The sequence below is a fragment of the Manacus vitellinus genome, unplaced genomic scaffold (genome assembly GCF_001715985.3).
Source record: "Manacus vitellinus isolate BGI_N305 unplaced genomic scaffold, ASM171598v3 scaffold_73_pilon, whole genome shotgun sequence".
NCBI classification, from domain to species: Eukaryota; Metazoa; Chordata; class Aves; order Passeriformes; family Pipridae; genus Manacus; species Manacus vitellinus.
In genome coordinates, this window is record NW_021940773.1 from 868882 (window position 1) to 884881 (window position 16000).

At 48.7% G+C, this 16000-nt stretch overlaps 1 protein-coding gene and 1 long non-coding RNA gene across 5 annotated transcripts in view; one reads left to right on the forward strand and one right to left on the reverse strand.

Moving 5' to 3' along the window:
- Positions 1–9805, reverse strand: part of ANTXR2 (ANTXR cell adhesion molecule 2) — an 82884-nt gene extending 73079 nt beyond the window's left edge. For 2 of the 4 annotated variants that reach the window (XM_029964518.1, XM_029964517.1), the window contains exons 1-4: positions 9711–9791; positions 9026–9097; positions 6658–6729; positions 922–1003 (exon numbers count right to left, since the gene is read on the reverse strand). In XM_029964518.1, the coding sequence (XP_029820378.1) occupies positions 922–1003; positions 6658–6729; positions 9026–9097; positions 9711–9730 (246 nt within the window). In that variant the 5' untranslated portion in view covers positions 9731–9791. Of the gene's footprint in view, positions 1–921; positions 1004–6657; positions 6730–9025; positions 9098–9324; positions 9563–9710 lie in introns of those variants that run through there. The other 2 variants (XM_029964520.1, XM_029964519.1) reach the window with 2 other exon arrangements.
- A 1746-nt stretch (positions 9806–11551) lies between these two features.
- Positions 11552–15669, forward strand: LOC108641682. Its single transcript, XR_001922196.1, has 4 exons — positions 11552–11850; positions 12265–12387; positions 12484–12591; positions 15543–15669. It is a non-coding gene; the product is annotated as an uncharacterized LOC108641682 (long non-coding RNA).
- Positions 15670–16000: the final 331 nt, after the last annotated feature.

Sequence of the window (16000 nt, forward strand, 5' to 3'; positions counted from 1 at the left end):
GAATACAGCAACTGAAATAACTCAGCCTCATCCTCAAACCCATCCCTCTTGACAGTTCTCTGCCCCCCTTGAATTCACTACCAGCTGGGAAACCCCTCATTGCTCCTTTCCAGTTGCCAGTGAGGCCATCTCAAAAGCGCTGGGGTCACTAACCCGTCAGTCCTTGCTAACACTCATTTCTTCCAGGGCAGATCTCTTCAGATCCACTGTTACAGTTTATTTTGCCACCTCCCAGATTTCAAATGCAGTCAGCAGGTTCCAAGATACAAAAAGAATGGCTTAAACTAATTTTTTCTTTTTAAACAGCAACAAAATTCTCTTTGCCCAGCTTTTCAGCACACAGATCTCAGTCACAAACATGGTTCCACAGGCACAGAGGAAGAACCAATTTGTCTGTAACAGTGAAAGCTTAGATCCTCACCTTACCCCTCACCTTCAGGGCCCAGGCTTTCAGCAAAACTGCGCGGTATACTTTAACTAAAAGAAATATAAGCAGTTGGGAACTCCATAATTAAGACAGTCCAAAATTAAGAGCATTTGTCTTGCAAATGCTGCTCTGTGCAGTAAAGTCTCCCCAAGGAGAGCGCTCTAGAAGATGCCGCAAGCCCCACAGCCCTCCAGAGCTGCGTGTGACTATTTACCATGTCATTGGTATGCTGGGTTAGTTCTGAGATTCACAACACAGACCCGCGCTCTGCTGCGAAGGAGCAAGTCAGAGAAATTCCATATGGCAAATTTCTGTGATGGCTAATCTGCATGGGATTTGCACAGTGTCTGGGCAACCCTGGGACCACTTAGGCAACTAGAAAGATTTGAGCATAACAGACTGAGGCATACAGTCAATCCATTTATGTTACAGGTTGTTAACCAAAGGGTGAGAACACAGCATGTGTTGATTGCAAGAAGATGAAGAAAACCTACCTGTTTTAGTCCTTCATGTATATATGTCTCACCTGCTGGTATCACCTCCTCCAAATCCTTAAGACCTTTCTTGATTTTCTCTCTGCAAACAAAAAAAGGTAAGAGACTTAGTGTGATCTGAAATGGGGAAAGGGGGCAGTTTATCAATTGAAAACAGTATTGATCCTAAAGGAGATCTGAAATGAAAAGCTGTAAATTAAGAGCCTTTAGCTGAGATCCCACATGGAGGCAGACTGTATTTGTGACAGAAGTGTGGCACTTTGGGAACAGGTATTTCAAACCTAACTAACTAACACAATATGCTTCAGTAAGTCAAAGAGCTAGAGCTGAGGAAAATGTTCAGGTGGAGCAGATATTGCAAAGAGGTGGCAAAGCCTCAGCATTACATAGTCCAGTGGAAATTCTGTTACATTAAGTCTATTTTGCTCAGCTAAACCAACTTTGCATCCAATCACACTGCAACTGAAGAACAAATCCTCTAAAACAGCAGTTCTATCCTGACCGAAATCTTCCACGTCAATATGCAGGAATTTAATTGGGTAGAACTCAATTGCAACAATAAAAATTTTCACCCTTAAAGAAATAAATAGCAATAGGCGAATCCAGCATTTGCCAGACACCTTTTGTACCCAAGGAAAAGGAGTGAGATTGAGGATAGTTTCTCATTTTTGGCTCTCACTACTTTTCTGTGTGACCTTTGATAAGACGTCACACTTACGCAGGTCACAGCTCACTTAAATTTAACAGGAGAATATGGTTGCACTGTGATTTCTCACGGGCACTCTAGCAGATCCATCTGCGAGATGCTCACTGACTATGGGGATGAGAGTGGAGAAGCTGGTAGACAGCATGACAGGAATTATTTCCAGTGAAATCGGCACAAGTGGGGAAAAAAAAGGCAGAGAGACTTTCCTTGAAAAATCAAATCTGGAGGGTCTTGAGTCTTCTGTAAGCACAGTTCCAGTGAAGTCCATGGAAAGTTGCGGTAGGAAAGGACAAGTGAAAACTAAGTTGGGACAAAATTTGGGCTGGAATATATAGAACACTATGACAAACCTAGGTGAGAAAGAGGAACCCAGCAGGGGTGAGGAGATGCAGGAGAAATACATCACAGGATGCATGAAAGCTTTCCTCAGGCCAGACCAAATGAGAAAGAATGCATATGCCACACTGCCTGAATGCCACCCACTCGTCATTTGTTCCACGGATGGGCTTCCTCTATCTTTAGCAGCTCTGTTCTAAAGTACAATCCGTAAGCTCCCCATCACAGGATCGTAGAACCGGGGAGAGGAGGGGGTAAAAAAGAGAGAGATGTGGCATTGAATGTATGGAAGGGAACAAGTTATGTAAGATAATACAATCTGTTTGATCCAAATATTTTATATTCAGCATCTATAGAAACAACTTGCAAGTGATTATGTATGAACGCAGATTATAAACCACATAGTTGGAGCTTGCCAGAAATGAGTGGCAGCACATCACAGGCGTTAGTGCTCTGCTGCCAAGAAACAAGCAGCAACTCAAGTCCCAGTTTTCTGAAACAGATTTCATTTTGCAAAAATAGCTTTTGTACAATCAGTTCGGTTTTATTTATCTGCAACGTCTTGTGACCCGGTCACACAGAAATCTCTGGTGTTGCCAGGCCTCTGCCTACAAGGGGTTCCAGGAAAATCTTTGGCAGCATGAGCTTTTTTAGCTTCGTTTAATCAGTCATCATGTCTTTCCTCAGGGCACAGTCACACTAGACAGACCCAGGCCAGATGTGAACAAGCTCCACGCATGCTCTGAGTCAGTCAGGTACCAGCGAGTCCTGGTCTGGATGTCAGCTGCCCAGTGTGGGTGCAGGACTTGGGCCCAGCAGCCAGCAGGAGAGGTGGGCTCTATCACACTAAAACCCACCCCTGGCCAGTTTAGAAGGGTGGGCAGGGGAGCTCATGTCTGCCTGCACCACTCTGATAACGGGACTCTGCAGTCAACCAGCCACAGCACTTGGGAACCCCATTCCTGCTGTTCAGTGCTCTCACAACTTCCCTTTCTTTAGTTTCTGTAACTACTTTTGGTAGCCACAGAAATCCCCAGAGAAGGCCTGGTTGTGTAACTCATCTGTACCGAGACAGCAGAGTCCTGCCCTTGGCTTGGGTGCCTGGACATAGAGCAGCACAGCTCGGGAACAGTAACAAAGGCTGAGTGAGGGGCCACTGGCTTCATGGTGCTAGTTAGACACAGGAGGGAGGTGGAAAAGGCAAACAGAATCAGCAACTTGCAGCCTGCCTGTGTTTGGGCTGAGCAAGTGCAAATTTAATCTCTCTTCCCCACTGAGCATACACTGCAGCCCATCTCTGTGTTTTAGCACAGACACAACTACTTTTTAATAGCTATCCCCGACTCCTGTTTCTCTAAGCTGTGTAACTGCCTCAAACAGCTCTCGCAGCAGCAGCCAGGCAAACGCAGCTGTTAATACCCATGCGGTTTCCAGAAGGGGTGTTCTTAGCTCCTCTGGGTGAGGGACAGTGTCCTGTATGTCTTTCCCATGTCACATTCCACCCACTGGAGTGCTGGAATCTTGAGTTCTCTCAGTGTGTTGAGTGTACAAGCACTGGCAGCAGAGAGTGGCTCTCGCTGAGCAGGTATTTATGGTGTGGAATGAGGCTGTGTGCTGCGAGGCAACGGACTGATCTCTAACCAACGAAGACAAACAAAACAGGTACTTGGGGTTTGCTGCTAAGAAGGAAGTACAATAAACAGGAAAACACCAACTTGTTCGTGAAACCAAGAGGGAGGAAGTGTTCTTTGACTGAAAAGGGGACCACTCTATCCCTGACGATGTGTGGGGTTTCCTTTCATCAGTATGACAACTCACATCAGCCTCCTCAGATGTGTCATTTGGAGGACATTCATGTTTTCTATGCCTCTTAAATACTACAAAGGGTTTGGTTAAATTATAATAATTACTCTGCTTCAAACTTGAGGCCTCCTGCACGGGCTCCAGGTGGAAACCACATCAGTGGCCAGGCTCCAGGTGGAAATCTCATCAGTGGCCAACTGCTGTACTTCATGCACCCCACAGAACACACTCTCTGCAGATGGCTTTACTTTGGCAAGCTACTTGGATCCAAGCGCAGGCACAGCTCACATGACCGAGGCTCCAAGCACATCCATGTCCTACTCACCCCTGTGAAACCAGGAGCAGTCAGTGCACCACCAGGCTATGGACAAGCACAGGATGGTACAGTTGGTCACATACTAAGTACTCAAGTGTTCTATCTTCCCACCTTCATTAACATAATCTTTTTATTTCCAGTAAGAGTTTCACCCAGGCAAAGGCAGCAGGGCTAGTCCTGGCCACTGGCACCAGTCAGTGCTGCAGAAGCAGGTTTACAGAAACCAGCACATTGGCCAGAAGAGAGCACAGGCAACGCTGTGCCAGCTGGATGGTATTCGTGAGTGTATCTGCTTTCCCGAACCACTTGCTTTCCAACACTGAGCCCCAAATGTGAGTACACCAATCTTTGTTTACCACTTAGTGCACAATTTCCAGCTGAACTTCACAGACGTGTGTGTCCCAAATGGGCTGTAACCACTGTGAGAAGGCTTTTCCATCTGAGTGTTGTTATTATTCTATGTATTTGTTACAGCACTTTGTGCACTGCGATTAACAGTGACTTCTGTTTCCAGAGTTAGTCACAGAGTATTGTTCAAAGTCACAAAATATTTGGGAATTCAGGGGCTTTGGCACTATGGTGTGGCTTTCTTTATATCCACAGCTTTATTGTGCAGTAAACCCAGCAAGACCTTTGTGCAAACAACCAGAAGCCTAAGGCTTTCAAAATAAAAAATACTGCCTTACTTTGATCTAACTGCTGGGAAGGAATTGTGGTTTTCTGACATTTGGGAATTAGCAAGTAAGTGAGGGCAAAACCATGTCTGCTAGTCCAGAGTGCACACAACAAACTGAGGCCATAATAGCCCATAATCACCCACACACACCCATCCCCAGAACTGCACTTAGCATCCTCATCTTCTGTTGGGAACAATAGGAGTCAGACAGTTTCAGTGATTCTCCTCTGTTGACCTCTTTAATATTTAAAAGGACAGCTGTTCCAACTCTATCTATCCATTCTTGCCTATGTACATATGGTCACAGTTACTAGTCTCCTTCCCATCCTCCTTATAATTCCTCCTGAACAGTAAGGGTGGCACTTTCTTTCCCCTGCCACACTCACAAAAGCATCAGCCAACCTTGCACTAAAGCCAAGTCCCCCAAGGGAACCCACTAGAGCTCCAGAGGTTCTTTCTGTGCTTTAAACACAGCTCTATCCATGGCTACAAGCATGCCACAGACAGGCAATGAAAAAGGCACTTGTGTTCCTGTGGCAGGGCTCCAGCATCCTGCCCAGCATTCCAAGTGGTCTGTGTGCTATCAGTGCTGGCTCTTGTGCTTGATAAGGAACAGGCCACTGACAGGCCTATTTTAATGGAGAGAAAGGACTTCATTGACTTCAGCAGGCCTCAGAACAGGCTCAAGTGTCCTCTTCTGACCCTTCTCAAGCCATCTGGAAGTGGCTGTTCTCAAGTCAGACCACTTTCCAAATGCTAAAACAGGAGGGACTTAGAATTGGATTTTTAGGCATCTTGGATGTCAGCTACATTTCTGTAAGCTTAACTCCTGTCTGTTGCCCATGAGAGGTCTTTCAGGAAGTCTTGTACTTGCCCTTATGTATTATTTAAAACAATCAAACAACGCCATAGCAGAAACTAAGCAACTTTGGCAGACCACATTTTGCATTGACCTACTAAAGGAAGCAAAAAGGAAGGACCATCTCACTTCCACCCAGCCACAGTTAATTGGAATTATTCCTAAACGCTTCATCCACATTTTCAAAATCCAGAAGGTTGTGTGCCGCAGTAGGTTCTGGACAAAGGGGAGAGGAGGTCGTGTTGGTTTTGACAAGGCTGAGAGAACACTGAAGGACTCTCGACAGCAATGCCACTGTCTGCTGCCAAAAGCACTCATTCCACAAGATCATTTCCCAATTTGTGTGATTCCAATAATTATTTCTGCAACTTTCTCTTCTCTACCTGGTTTCCTCCTTCTGTCTCCCCTCACTCATCCTTGAGCTATCCTAACTGCTAATCCTTACTTGCTTTAGAAATCAGAGTGAGCAGCCTTGAATTCCAATGCCTCTGAAACCATCAACTGGAAAAAGAGTTCAGGCACATATGTACATCATCACGGTGCCAGGAAGACATCACACCCTTCAAGTGGCACCAACTTCACTGTTTAAACCAGAATCTGAAGTCATATTTAGGAAATACAAACTAGAATACCTACCTTATGTGAGATTGCAGGAAACATTTATTTACTTTATGCTTTTCCTAGAGATGAAAAAAATCCTGAAAACTTATCTACGGATATGGCTTTACAACAGTAAATGCAAGAATCATTCTCCTGCTGGGCCAAGGGAGATGCAGAATCACACAGAGATGAATACACTACTGGTGTTGTTCTGCAAGGCAGTGGCAGAGTTAACATCAAGGATTTGTTTCCCATCATTCCACTTCTTCCTTTTTTACAAGGCTATCCACTGATACGGTCACCAAATTAAATCAGCTCTGCATGGAGGCTTCACGACTAGCCACCACTTAGAGGTATCAGCTGTTGTTCTGTTACTGCTCCTCTGGTTCAGTAAGAGCCCTTGGGGGGATGGAGGGGGAATTTAAAAGCAGTGCACTAACCTGTCTCCAGTGAGCGGCATGATGACGTGTGCCTGGGTGGAAAACACGATAAACGATAATCTCATCTTGGGGCTTTAGAAAAGGGAAAGAGGGAAAAAATATATGTCAGAGAAACGTACAGCTGCACAGCATTTCATTCGCTTGTTCAGGCTTCATTCACATCATCTTTACCCTCCAGCTTCCTAGGAACATCCTTTTGAACTACAAACACAAAATGAGAGGAATTAAAAGATTTCTGCCCATCTTTTCCTTACTCAGGTGCTTTGAGAACAAAGTAGCAGAATTGCTACTCTCTCTCACTCAACTAGAGTCCAGTGAATTCCCAGGATATGATCTCTCCCCACAGAGAAGGTAAGGCACATTCCTTGGGTATTGTTGTCGCTGGTGTAACACAAAGCCAGGGTCACAGATGCAGAATTCCCCCTGCTCTCTGGGTATTAACCACAGACACATTTCCCCTTTTTTTCCAGGCTGACACACTATCAATTTCCAACTGTGCTCTTTGGTCATCAAATCACTCCAGTCACAGAACCAGTGCCTGATGACTGCCTCAGCCCCAAAAAAGCAGCATGTAAACTCTTCCAGAGTGAGTCTGGTTTTGTTTCGGTGACAGAGTTGTGAGACTGGCAATCAACTTCCCTAAAAGTATCCAGGGAAATGTCACAGTAAAATGCAATACTGTATGAATTGATTTTTATCAAGGAGTTCAATCTTTTTTTAAGAAGCTAACCTGTCTCTTTGAACAAGGTTACAGAGAATCATGCAGTTAGCAGTGGAAAATGCTTAAGAACTGCCTGATGCTCTGAAAGCCCAAGACAGGAACTTTACTAAGGTAATTTGTAACATTTCTCCTACTTGCTTTTAATTTTTATTCATTACAATTCCAATACGTTCAGTAACTTCATAATTCACTGTATATATGTATCAGCATTAATTAATCAGGTTCATGTTCATAAGGACATAACACCTGTAAAGCTGAACGACCCTACGTTTTCAGTTCACTGACGTCAATGATGCAACTTCAAATTATTTGACATCATGGGAATGTAAGTATTGCAAGTCTGCACAGAATTGCACAGACCTTGGATTTAGGATCCATCCTTGCAGTCTATCCACAAAATTCTGAGATGCCCTAAATTAAATCAGAATCGAAACCATGGGATTATCTATCTTTCTAGTTGCAAAATACTTGCAAACTCAATCTGTGGTAGTTGCATCATTGCCCAGTGATTACTGTGAGACTTCGCTGTTTGAGATGCAACTCTGTGTGCAATAACCTCCAAGTTATGTTTTAGCCAACTTCTCTTTAGGCCACCACAGAACAATCCTCTCCGTGAGCCATCCCATCCCTGCTCTGCTCCTCGGGACACTGGCAGACCTCCATGCAACTGTTGCAAGAGGGAGTGTCACTTGGCTGGAGAAGATGCTGAACTGAAAGACTTCCACTGAACCAGCACCATACTTCTCAGGGAGGGCAAATGTTTTACCGCTTAGTCCAAAGAAGTGCTGCTTCAGTATCTCCTCAGGCTCTATTTTTACATTTTTTTTTTAACTCTAGAGCTCACAAAACAACTTTTGAAAGTTTCTGTTGTCCCTCTCGACAGAAGTTTTACAGAAGTTTAAAGATTTGCTTTTACAAGATGAAAATAAGCAGTGTTTAATTATATAAGCCTAACTGTATCCCTTTATTAGCAAGCCAAGATCACAACTGCACACTGCACTGTTTTCCTTAACGAAACCTACCACAGTATCTCTGCCTGTGTATTGGAGGATTCCTTTGGTTTATTCTGAGTTTTGTTGTGAGTTTTTTTTAAAGCAAAATGCTGCAACCCAGCAACCCTCAGTCAGTCGGGTTTCACAGCAGCCGTTTCAACGGGAGAAGGACTTGCCAGACAACACTGCTGGCAGTAGCAAAGTTGATTACAGGTATGTACAACAAATACATTGTTACATGGCATGGGCTCCCTCTGGGTTTGAGGTTTAACACTGTTCTCTTCCTTCTGATCTGCACCATATATTTACACATAGAGAGACCTGCTGCTTTATAAAGATCTCCAAATGCGGCATATGAACAGTACTCCATCAGAAATGAGGCACGTGGCTTGTGGAAAAAGAAGTTTAAAAAACTATCAAATCACATCTTAAGAGTAATTTTAGAGGCTAAATATTTAAAGATGCATATTACCACCTTTTCGCTGAGCTCCAAGCACGAAAATAAAGTGCAAGTTTCCAATATTTTCCAGCACTTGGGGTCTTAGAAGCCAAACTTTATGGTGTTTGTGAACATCCCCTAAGCTTGCAAAAGCACGGGAGGGGTGTTTAACACAGCCCAGAATCACCACAGCATCACCCCGGCAGCACCACGCACCTCACAAATCTTTCTGTCAGCTGACGTACAAAATCAAATATCTCATGCCAGTTCGTTGCCACGCTCCCAGACCTGAAAGGGAAAACCACGCACATAAGCGGCCTGATCTCGGGTGACATTTCAGGGAGAAACTTAACAGTATTTGCTGTTCCAAACACTTGGAGTCGCGGCCAGCCCGGCTCGGGGCGGCAGGCGCCGGTAAGTTTGTCGCGATTTGTCGCGGTCCCCGCCGTGAGGCAGCCCCGGCCCTCCTCTCCCCCCCGCCCCTCCCTGAGGGCGATCGCGGCCGTCGAACTTGCCCACAAAAGCCCGGCCGGCGGCGGCCGCCGCGGGACGAAGAGAGGCGACAGATGCTACGGCTTTCGCTCCTCCAAAATGTCCGGCCACCAGCACCCCTCCGGGGAGAACTTCCGACGCCCCCGTCCGAATCCGCGACCCGCCGGCTTGCAGCGAGGTCCAGCGGGATTTCGCGAACTTCCCGCCGAGCTCCTCTCGGAGAGTCCCCCTCAGAGCCCCTCAGCCGCGCGCGGCCCCTCAGCGCCCCCCCCCGCCCGCGCGCGCCCTCAGACGCCAACGGCCGCCCGCGCGCCGCCCCCTCCCGCTCAAAAGCGGCGCCGCCGCCGCCGCCCCCCGCTCCCGATGGCGGCGATCCCCATCTCCCGCCTCTCTCTCTCTCCTCCCTTACTTGTCCAAGACGAAGTACATATCGAAGGCTCCGTGGCACGACGGCTCGCCCGCGGGCCGGCACGGCGACGGCGGACGGCGCAGCAGCGGCAGCAGCAGCAACGCAGCTGCAGGGGCACGGCCCCCGCCATGGAGCCTGCGGGCGACGGAGAGCGGAGGCGGGCGCTGCCGTCCTGCCGCTCGCCGGAGTGGCCGCCTCCGCGCCGCCGCCGCGGATCGCCGGGCCGCCCGGCCGCCCTCCTCGCGCCGCTGGGCGGGGACGGGCGGGCGGGCTCGCGCCGCCCCGCTCGCCGTGGCGTCCGCGCGCGGGCCCGGCCGTGCCCCCGCCCGGAGGGACACTTGGATTCGTGTCGCTGCCGGCATTCCCCAAGTAAATTTAATGTTATGGAGAGTCGGGGGGGTTGTGTGCACAAACACCTCAGGATTGTGGGGGTTTTCAACAAAAACAACAACAGAAACTGACCTGACAGGGATCATGTGTCTCCCATAGGCCATGGAGGTGAATCAGACACATCGTCTGCTCCAAAAAGGATCTCGAGGTTCTTCCCTCCGCAAGAGGAGGTGGGGAAGTCAGAGTCATCCTGCCAGAGAGCTTTCCTTTCATCCGATTTCATCCCATTTCCTGCCCTCTCTGGATGGTTTCCTGAAGCCACAGTGCTCTGACCTGACATGTCCATGTCAGAGTGCCTTCTCTGTGCAGATCCGAACACCAAGCCAAGCATCTGTGTGATGCAAGTTGGAAATTTCATGAAAGTCCGTGGACCAACAGTGATTTATGTCAGCCAGAAATCTGGCTCGTGAAGTTCTTAATGTCTTAGAGCAGCGAGGCCAAAGGGTAAGCAAGCACTGTTTTACAGTCCCTGTGGACGCACAGAACATGAAAGATTAAGGACAGAGCAGCCTGTGCTTTGCCAAAGACCAAACCAAAGGAAAGGCCGTGCAGTGCCACCTCTCCCTCTTTGCAAAGGCACGTGAGACAGAAGAGTAGGCTTGCTGAGCTTCCCAAAAACAGCTGCACTCCAGCTTTCTGAGCTGCATGAGTCCTCCCCAAGCCCTGAGAGCACTCGCCTTGTCTGGGAGTATGTGTCACGTTATCCAGATGTTGGAAATCTTGCTTCAGGCACATGTGACCCACTGGTTGGAATGAGCCACTCCTGCCAGTTTGCTCTTTTCTTGTTTCCAAGTGTATGAATTCCTCTTTTAGGCTGTGGTTTCTGCTGAAGTAGCAGATAAATCATGCCTGTTTGCTGGAATGGCTGGATGAGAGGGAGATAGGCACAGAGGAGGTACAGGGCAATGGATCGTGGCTATTTGCTTGCGTTTGGTTTCATTCGCACACGGGCCCAGAGCCTCCTTTCCCGGTTCCTAGAACTCATTAGCTGATGCTTGGCTCTGTCCCAGCCTCCTCCAGCATCCCAGTGCTTCGTAAACCTTGGCCCAGGGTGCCCAGCCCCAGTGGGATGGGCGTTTCTCACTGTGTGCACACAAAACCTCAGGAAAGCTGCCTCCTGGAGCTGAGCTGATATCTTCCTGATATCCAAGGAGCTGGATGGGGCATTAGCAGCTTGCCAGCACTGAGACAAAGATCTTGTTGCAGCAGCAGGAGGAGACTGCTCGTGCTCTTGACTGCATGGAGGGAACCAGGCTGGCTGCAGCCCTCTGCCACTAAGTCTCCTGCTGCCTCTGGATGTTGGTTCCACATCTGGAGAAGCAACAGGTGGCCCTCGCTCCTTGACCTGTTGGTCTGGAGTGGAGCTTACAGGACCTCCTTTACACTGGTTTCTTGTGCTGTAGTATTCCCTGGTGGCTGGGACAGCAGGGAAAACAGAGGGACCATGGGGTAACCATCCTTGGTCATTTAAAACAGAACCCTTAAATAAACACAGCTTCAAAGTAACCCAGCACTAGAAGCAGAAGTTTTCACATGAAAGGTCGATGTGCAGATGAACACAAGTACACTGCCAAGATTTACTGCAGAGAAAGTAGTAAACAGAACAGCTTACAGCACCTTTGGGGTTATACAGTTCTCTCCTTTGTCTCCAGCATTTGCAGATGATCTCCACACATGTTGTCATTTAACATCCACCCACTCCCACCTTTTTTTTGGCCCAAGCCAGTCGGGAAGACCTCAGGCAGGCTGTGTGAGTGCCAAACTGAACTCGGTGTGTTTCAGGAGTGAGCAGTCGGAGCAAAAAGTCACCCTCAGTGTAAGCTGGCTGTGAGCCTGGCCCAGCCTTGGGTCCCTGGGAATGCTGCAGCAGAAAGGTGGAGTTTGGGGGGAGGAAATCCTCATTGCTGTGCTGAGGATCAGAGTCAAACAGCAGCTCGGCAACCACACAGGCTGCCTTTTCCATACAATACAGAGGGTCAGGAAGGCTTTGTTGCTTGATATATCCAGTTCTGGTCCAGGATACCTCTGCTCAACAGCTGTGAGCCAGCCTGCTTTCTGCAGGATGCTCGACAATTGCCAAAATTTTGTCTGGGAAAAATGAAACCTGGGTGTGTCTGTATGTGCGGCTGCAGTGCTGATTAATTAAATCTCCTTTCTGACTAAGGTCCGGGATTGCTGTTCTACCAAATGCTCCAGGAGCAGCATGAAAGGGGGGAGCTGGAGGTCCTGCTCCACAGCACTGGCACCAGCCAGCACTTCCAGACGCCCTGAGCTGTGCAACCCCAAGGTCAGGTGATGCTGATGGGAACCCTTCCATTCCAGCTTAAAACAGAATTTGACTTAGGGCAGCTCACAGAAAAATATTTTTCTTCTCCCCTCACAGGATATGAACCACACATGGAAGTCTCATGCTTTATAAAAAGATAGAGAAACCAGAAGGACCCCATACAACATGCAGGACCTGTTTGGGAGCTGCCTCCTGAAGGATTAGGTACAAATCCTTTTTCCTTTACAGCTGTAGCCTCCTGTCTGTGCTCATCCTGTAAAGCAGTGTAGAAATGAATAAATAAAAAGGACAGCATTAAGTAACAAAGGAACTCTCATTTCCCTGTGGTGTTGCATGCATCACCCAGATGGAAACTATCTGTCCAGACAAATTTGGGAATTATGCAAGCTCAGAATGCCTGAATAACCCTTCTTTTCCAAGATCATGAAGCATTCTCAGTACCCACTGAAAATACACATGAAAACACAGGGGGAGGGAAAAAGCCCTCAACTCTGAAAACTAGGAAACATAAAGACTAGCAGTATGGATGAGGGAAGGTATAAATGTGGGAATACAGAGTAATGACCCTGCTGTGTGCACAGTGGCCAATTGGCTGCCCTGAGGAGCCAAGGATGATCCCTGGGATTCACTTCTGTTTCAGCAGAGGTGGAGCAGGATCCGTTATTCTTCGGTGTGGTTCTCTGCTGGCTGGTGCCCTGCCCTGGCGCAAACCACCACAGAATAAAAATAAATCCCTCTTGGCCCAGGAGAGCAAAAGAAAGCAGGACAGAAAACATGGAAGTCCTACTCTGGCCCAGGAGCTGCTGCTGGCTCAGAGCAGCACCCAGGGATCACCGGGGCTGGGAGTTTAGCACAATTCTAGAGTTGCAGTGACCCTTTTTGGTCTTGTCAGGAAACAATGGCCCAACCAGAGGAGGCAGAGGAATAGAGCAGGCAGGAATTCTGCCTGCAGAGCAGTGCCCCCCAGAAAAGGGGCAACACATTTCTGAGGCACGTATGGAGAAAAATAATTTTTAAAAAAGCACAGGTCATGATTCCACAGCCACCCAGTTTGTGACAGTTTTATCATTAACTCCAGAGGAACAGGCTCAAACCCCCCTGTGGTGACAGAAATGTCACTTGTGCTCACACTGGGTGAAAAGGGGCTGATGTTTATCCATCCAGCCTGACCCCTTTGCCGCTGCAGAGGAGAGAGAAGGCATTGTGCTGTGAAGTCCCTTGTGTCCTCCCAGGACCAGGGGAGAACGAGGAAAGAGCAACTGGGAGGATGAATGATAAAACAACTGCTTGTACTACTGTTAGGGGGCAACTAGGTCAATATTTACAGAGGAGCAGCGGGCTGCAGCAGGACAGTACGCCCGAGCCACGGTTGGGTCAGCAGCCCAAAAAGCAGATGTGCCAATTTCCTGTCTTTGATGATGATGGGCCCTAATTACACCAGAGCTGTGGCAATGTCCTTTCTTGTGTATGACCCCTAATTTGGTTTCATGAAGTCATCTGTGCCAGGTTCTTCCGGCGTGCAAGGCTGGGCGAGTGACAGTCCCGGAGAGCCATGTGCCCCACAGCAGCAGCGTGCCCAAACAGCTGGCCCAGGCTTTGACCCAACACAGTTCAACTGAGGGCCAACCAGAAGTGTCTCTGGGATTTGGGTCTGTTCCTTGGCTTGCTTTACCTCCTGCAGGTTATCGTGCCTGCTGATGAGGAGGTATGGGCTGGGGAGACATTCTGGGAGGGATATGGGTGCTCAGTAAACACCAGCACTTAGAGAACTTGTTTGTTTTTGGGGGGAGGAATTTTGGACTCGGCGTAAAAACCTACTCCTCCGTGTTCTTTCGCCAGGGAGATTTCTTTGCTGGCATTACTACTGGTGCTTCTTTCAGCAATTTTCCACCACTCCTTTCCATGGTTTTTGACACTTTATTTATATTTTTCTTCCCCTTTTTTCCTCTTTTTTTTTCTCTACCCATGATTTGAGGGGTTTCCCAGTTTTGGAGTTTGCCGGTTGAGCATTTACTTTAGTTGGAACCTGCAGGTTCTGCTTTCTTTAGGTGAGGATCAGTTCTCTAGGTTGCTTTTGGGCCCACCTGCAGCTGCCAACAGCTGTTTGTTGTTCCCTAAATGTAGGTCTCTGTTTATGAGGGCTGTACCTGGAGGCTCCCCTCTTTTTTCCTGGGGATCACCTGGGCAGCATGCTGCTGCTGGTGGGAGAGGGTCGCGCGTGGGAGCTCAGCACAGAGTGTGGAGGTTTGCAGAGCAGCAAGAGGTAGAAATACTGTTCCGAGGACATCAGGGATGTGCGATGGGAGCTTGGTAGCTAGTTGTTACCTGGTTCTCCATATGCCTGGGGGAAGCAGGTGCTGTCAGGAGGAAGATATGGGACTGGAGTCTGGCCTGGTGGAGCTCTGTGGAGGAAAGAGCTGAAGAAGGGGTTGGGACTGTGTAGCACCAACAGGGGCAGATGAGGAGATGTCAGACCTTTGGTGGAGCTTCTATCATGACCTGCCTGCAGGTAAGAGCCAGGACACAGGAGAGGAGGGCTGGCTGGAGGTGGTGCTGCTATGAGAAGAGGTGGAGGCTCCAGAGTGGGGCTGGGTGGCAGCTTGTGGCACCTGGAAGTTGGGGAAGGGCTCTGTCTCTGCTTTTTGGTAGCAAGTGAGGGAAGGAGCACTGTGGAGCGAGGCTCCAGGTGTTGGGCATGCAGGGCAGGGTGATGTGGGCAGGAGAGCCCTTGGAAGGGCTCAAAGAGCTCAGAGGTTCTTGTGGCATGGCCAGCATAGGAGGGGCAGAGCCTCGGAGTGTCCTTGCTGGTCCAGGATGCCATGCCAGCACTGAGGGGGACAGATATGGGCTCTCTGGGGGATTGTCCTCTGTAGGTACAGAGATCCTCAGGGACAGGTGATGGGCTGGCTGCATGCCTGAGGCTGGGAGGAGGAGCAGCAGAATGCAGGGGAACTTTGTTACCACAAAGCCAGAGCTGAGCACTGGGCAGGGCAGCCCAGAGAGGTGCAGTTGGCTCCCACAAGGGGTTTTAAGGCCTGACTAGTAAGAGCCCTGAACTTTGGCCTGGACTTGGTGTTGATCATGCTTCGAGCAGGAGGCAGGATCATCAGAGGTACTTCCCAACCTCACTGGGGGATTTCCCTTCTTTCATGCAGATCTTGCACTCGGCTGCAGTCCTGTGTTCCGCTGCCTTGTGTAACGTCAGGTTACTGAAGACTTGTACACCGACCTGCAAACTCCAGCCAGACCTTCCAGAGGATGTGCTCAGTGAAACACCACATTTAGCAGGTAGGTTGAGATTTTATTGCAGTCAGCTCCTGGTTCTGCTCCTTGTCAGACTGCAGGGCAGGAAGGGTGCGTGTGGGAGTGTTTGCTGGCTGAGTCAGGGCCATGCCTGATTATTTACCAGCTGAGCCCTGCCGGTGACTCCGTGTACGTCAGCCTCACTTGCCCTGTTCGTGTGAGCTGCTCCCCCAGCTGCCTGGATGACAAATGCTTCTGTACATCAGTGTGACTGTGCTGGCCCTCAGATGGGAGTGAGGTATCTGGGATGTATCTTATCTGACTGGTGTTTACATCTGCATGACTGAATTATTTTTTCCTCAATTTCTCC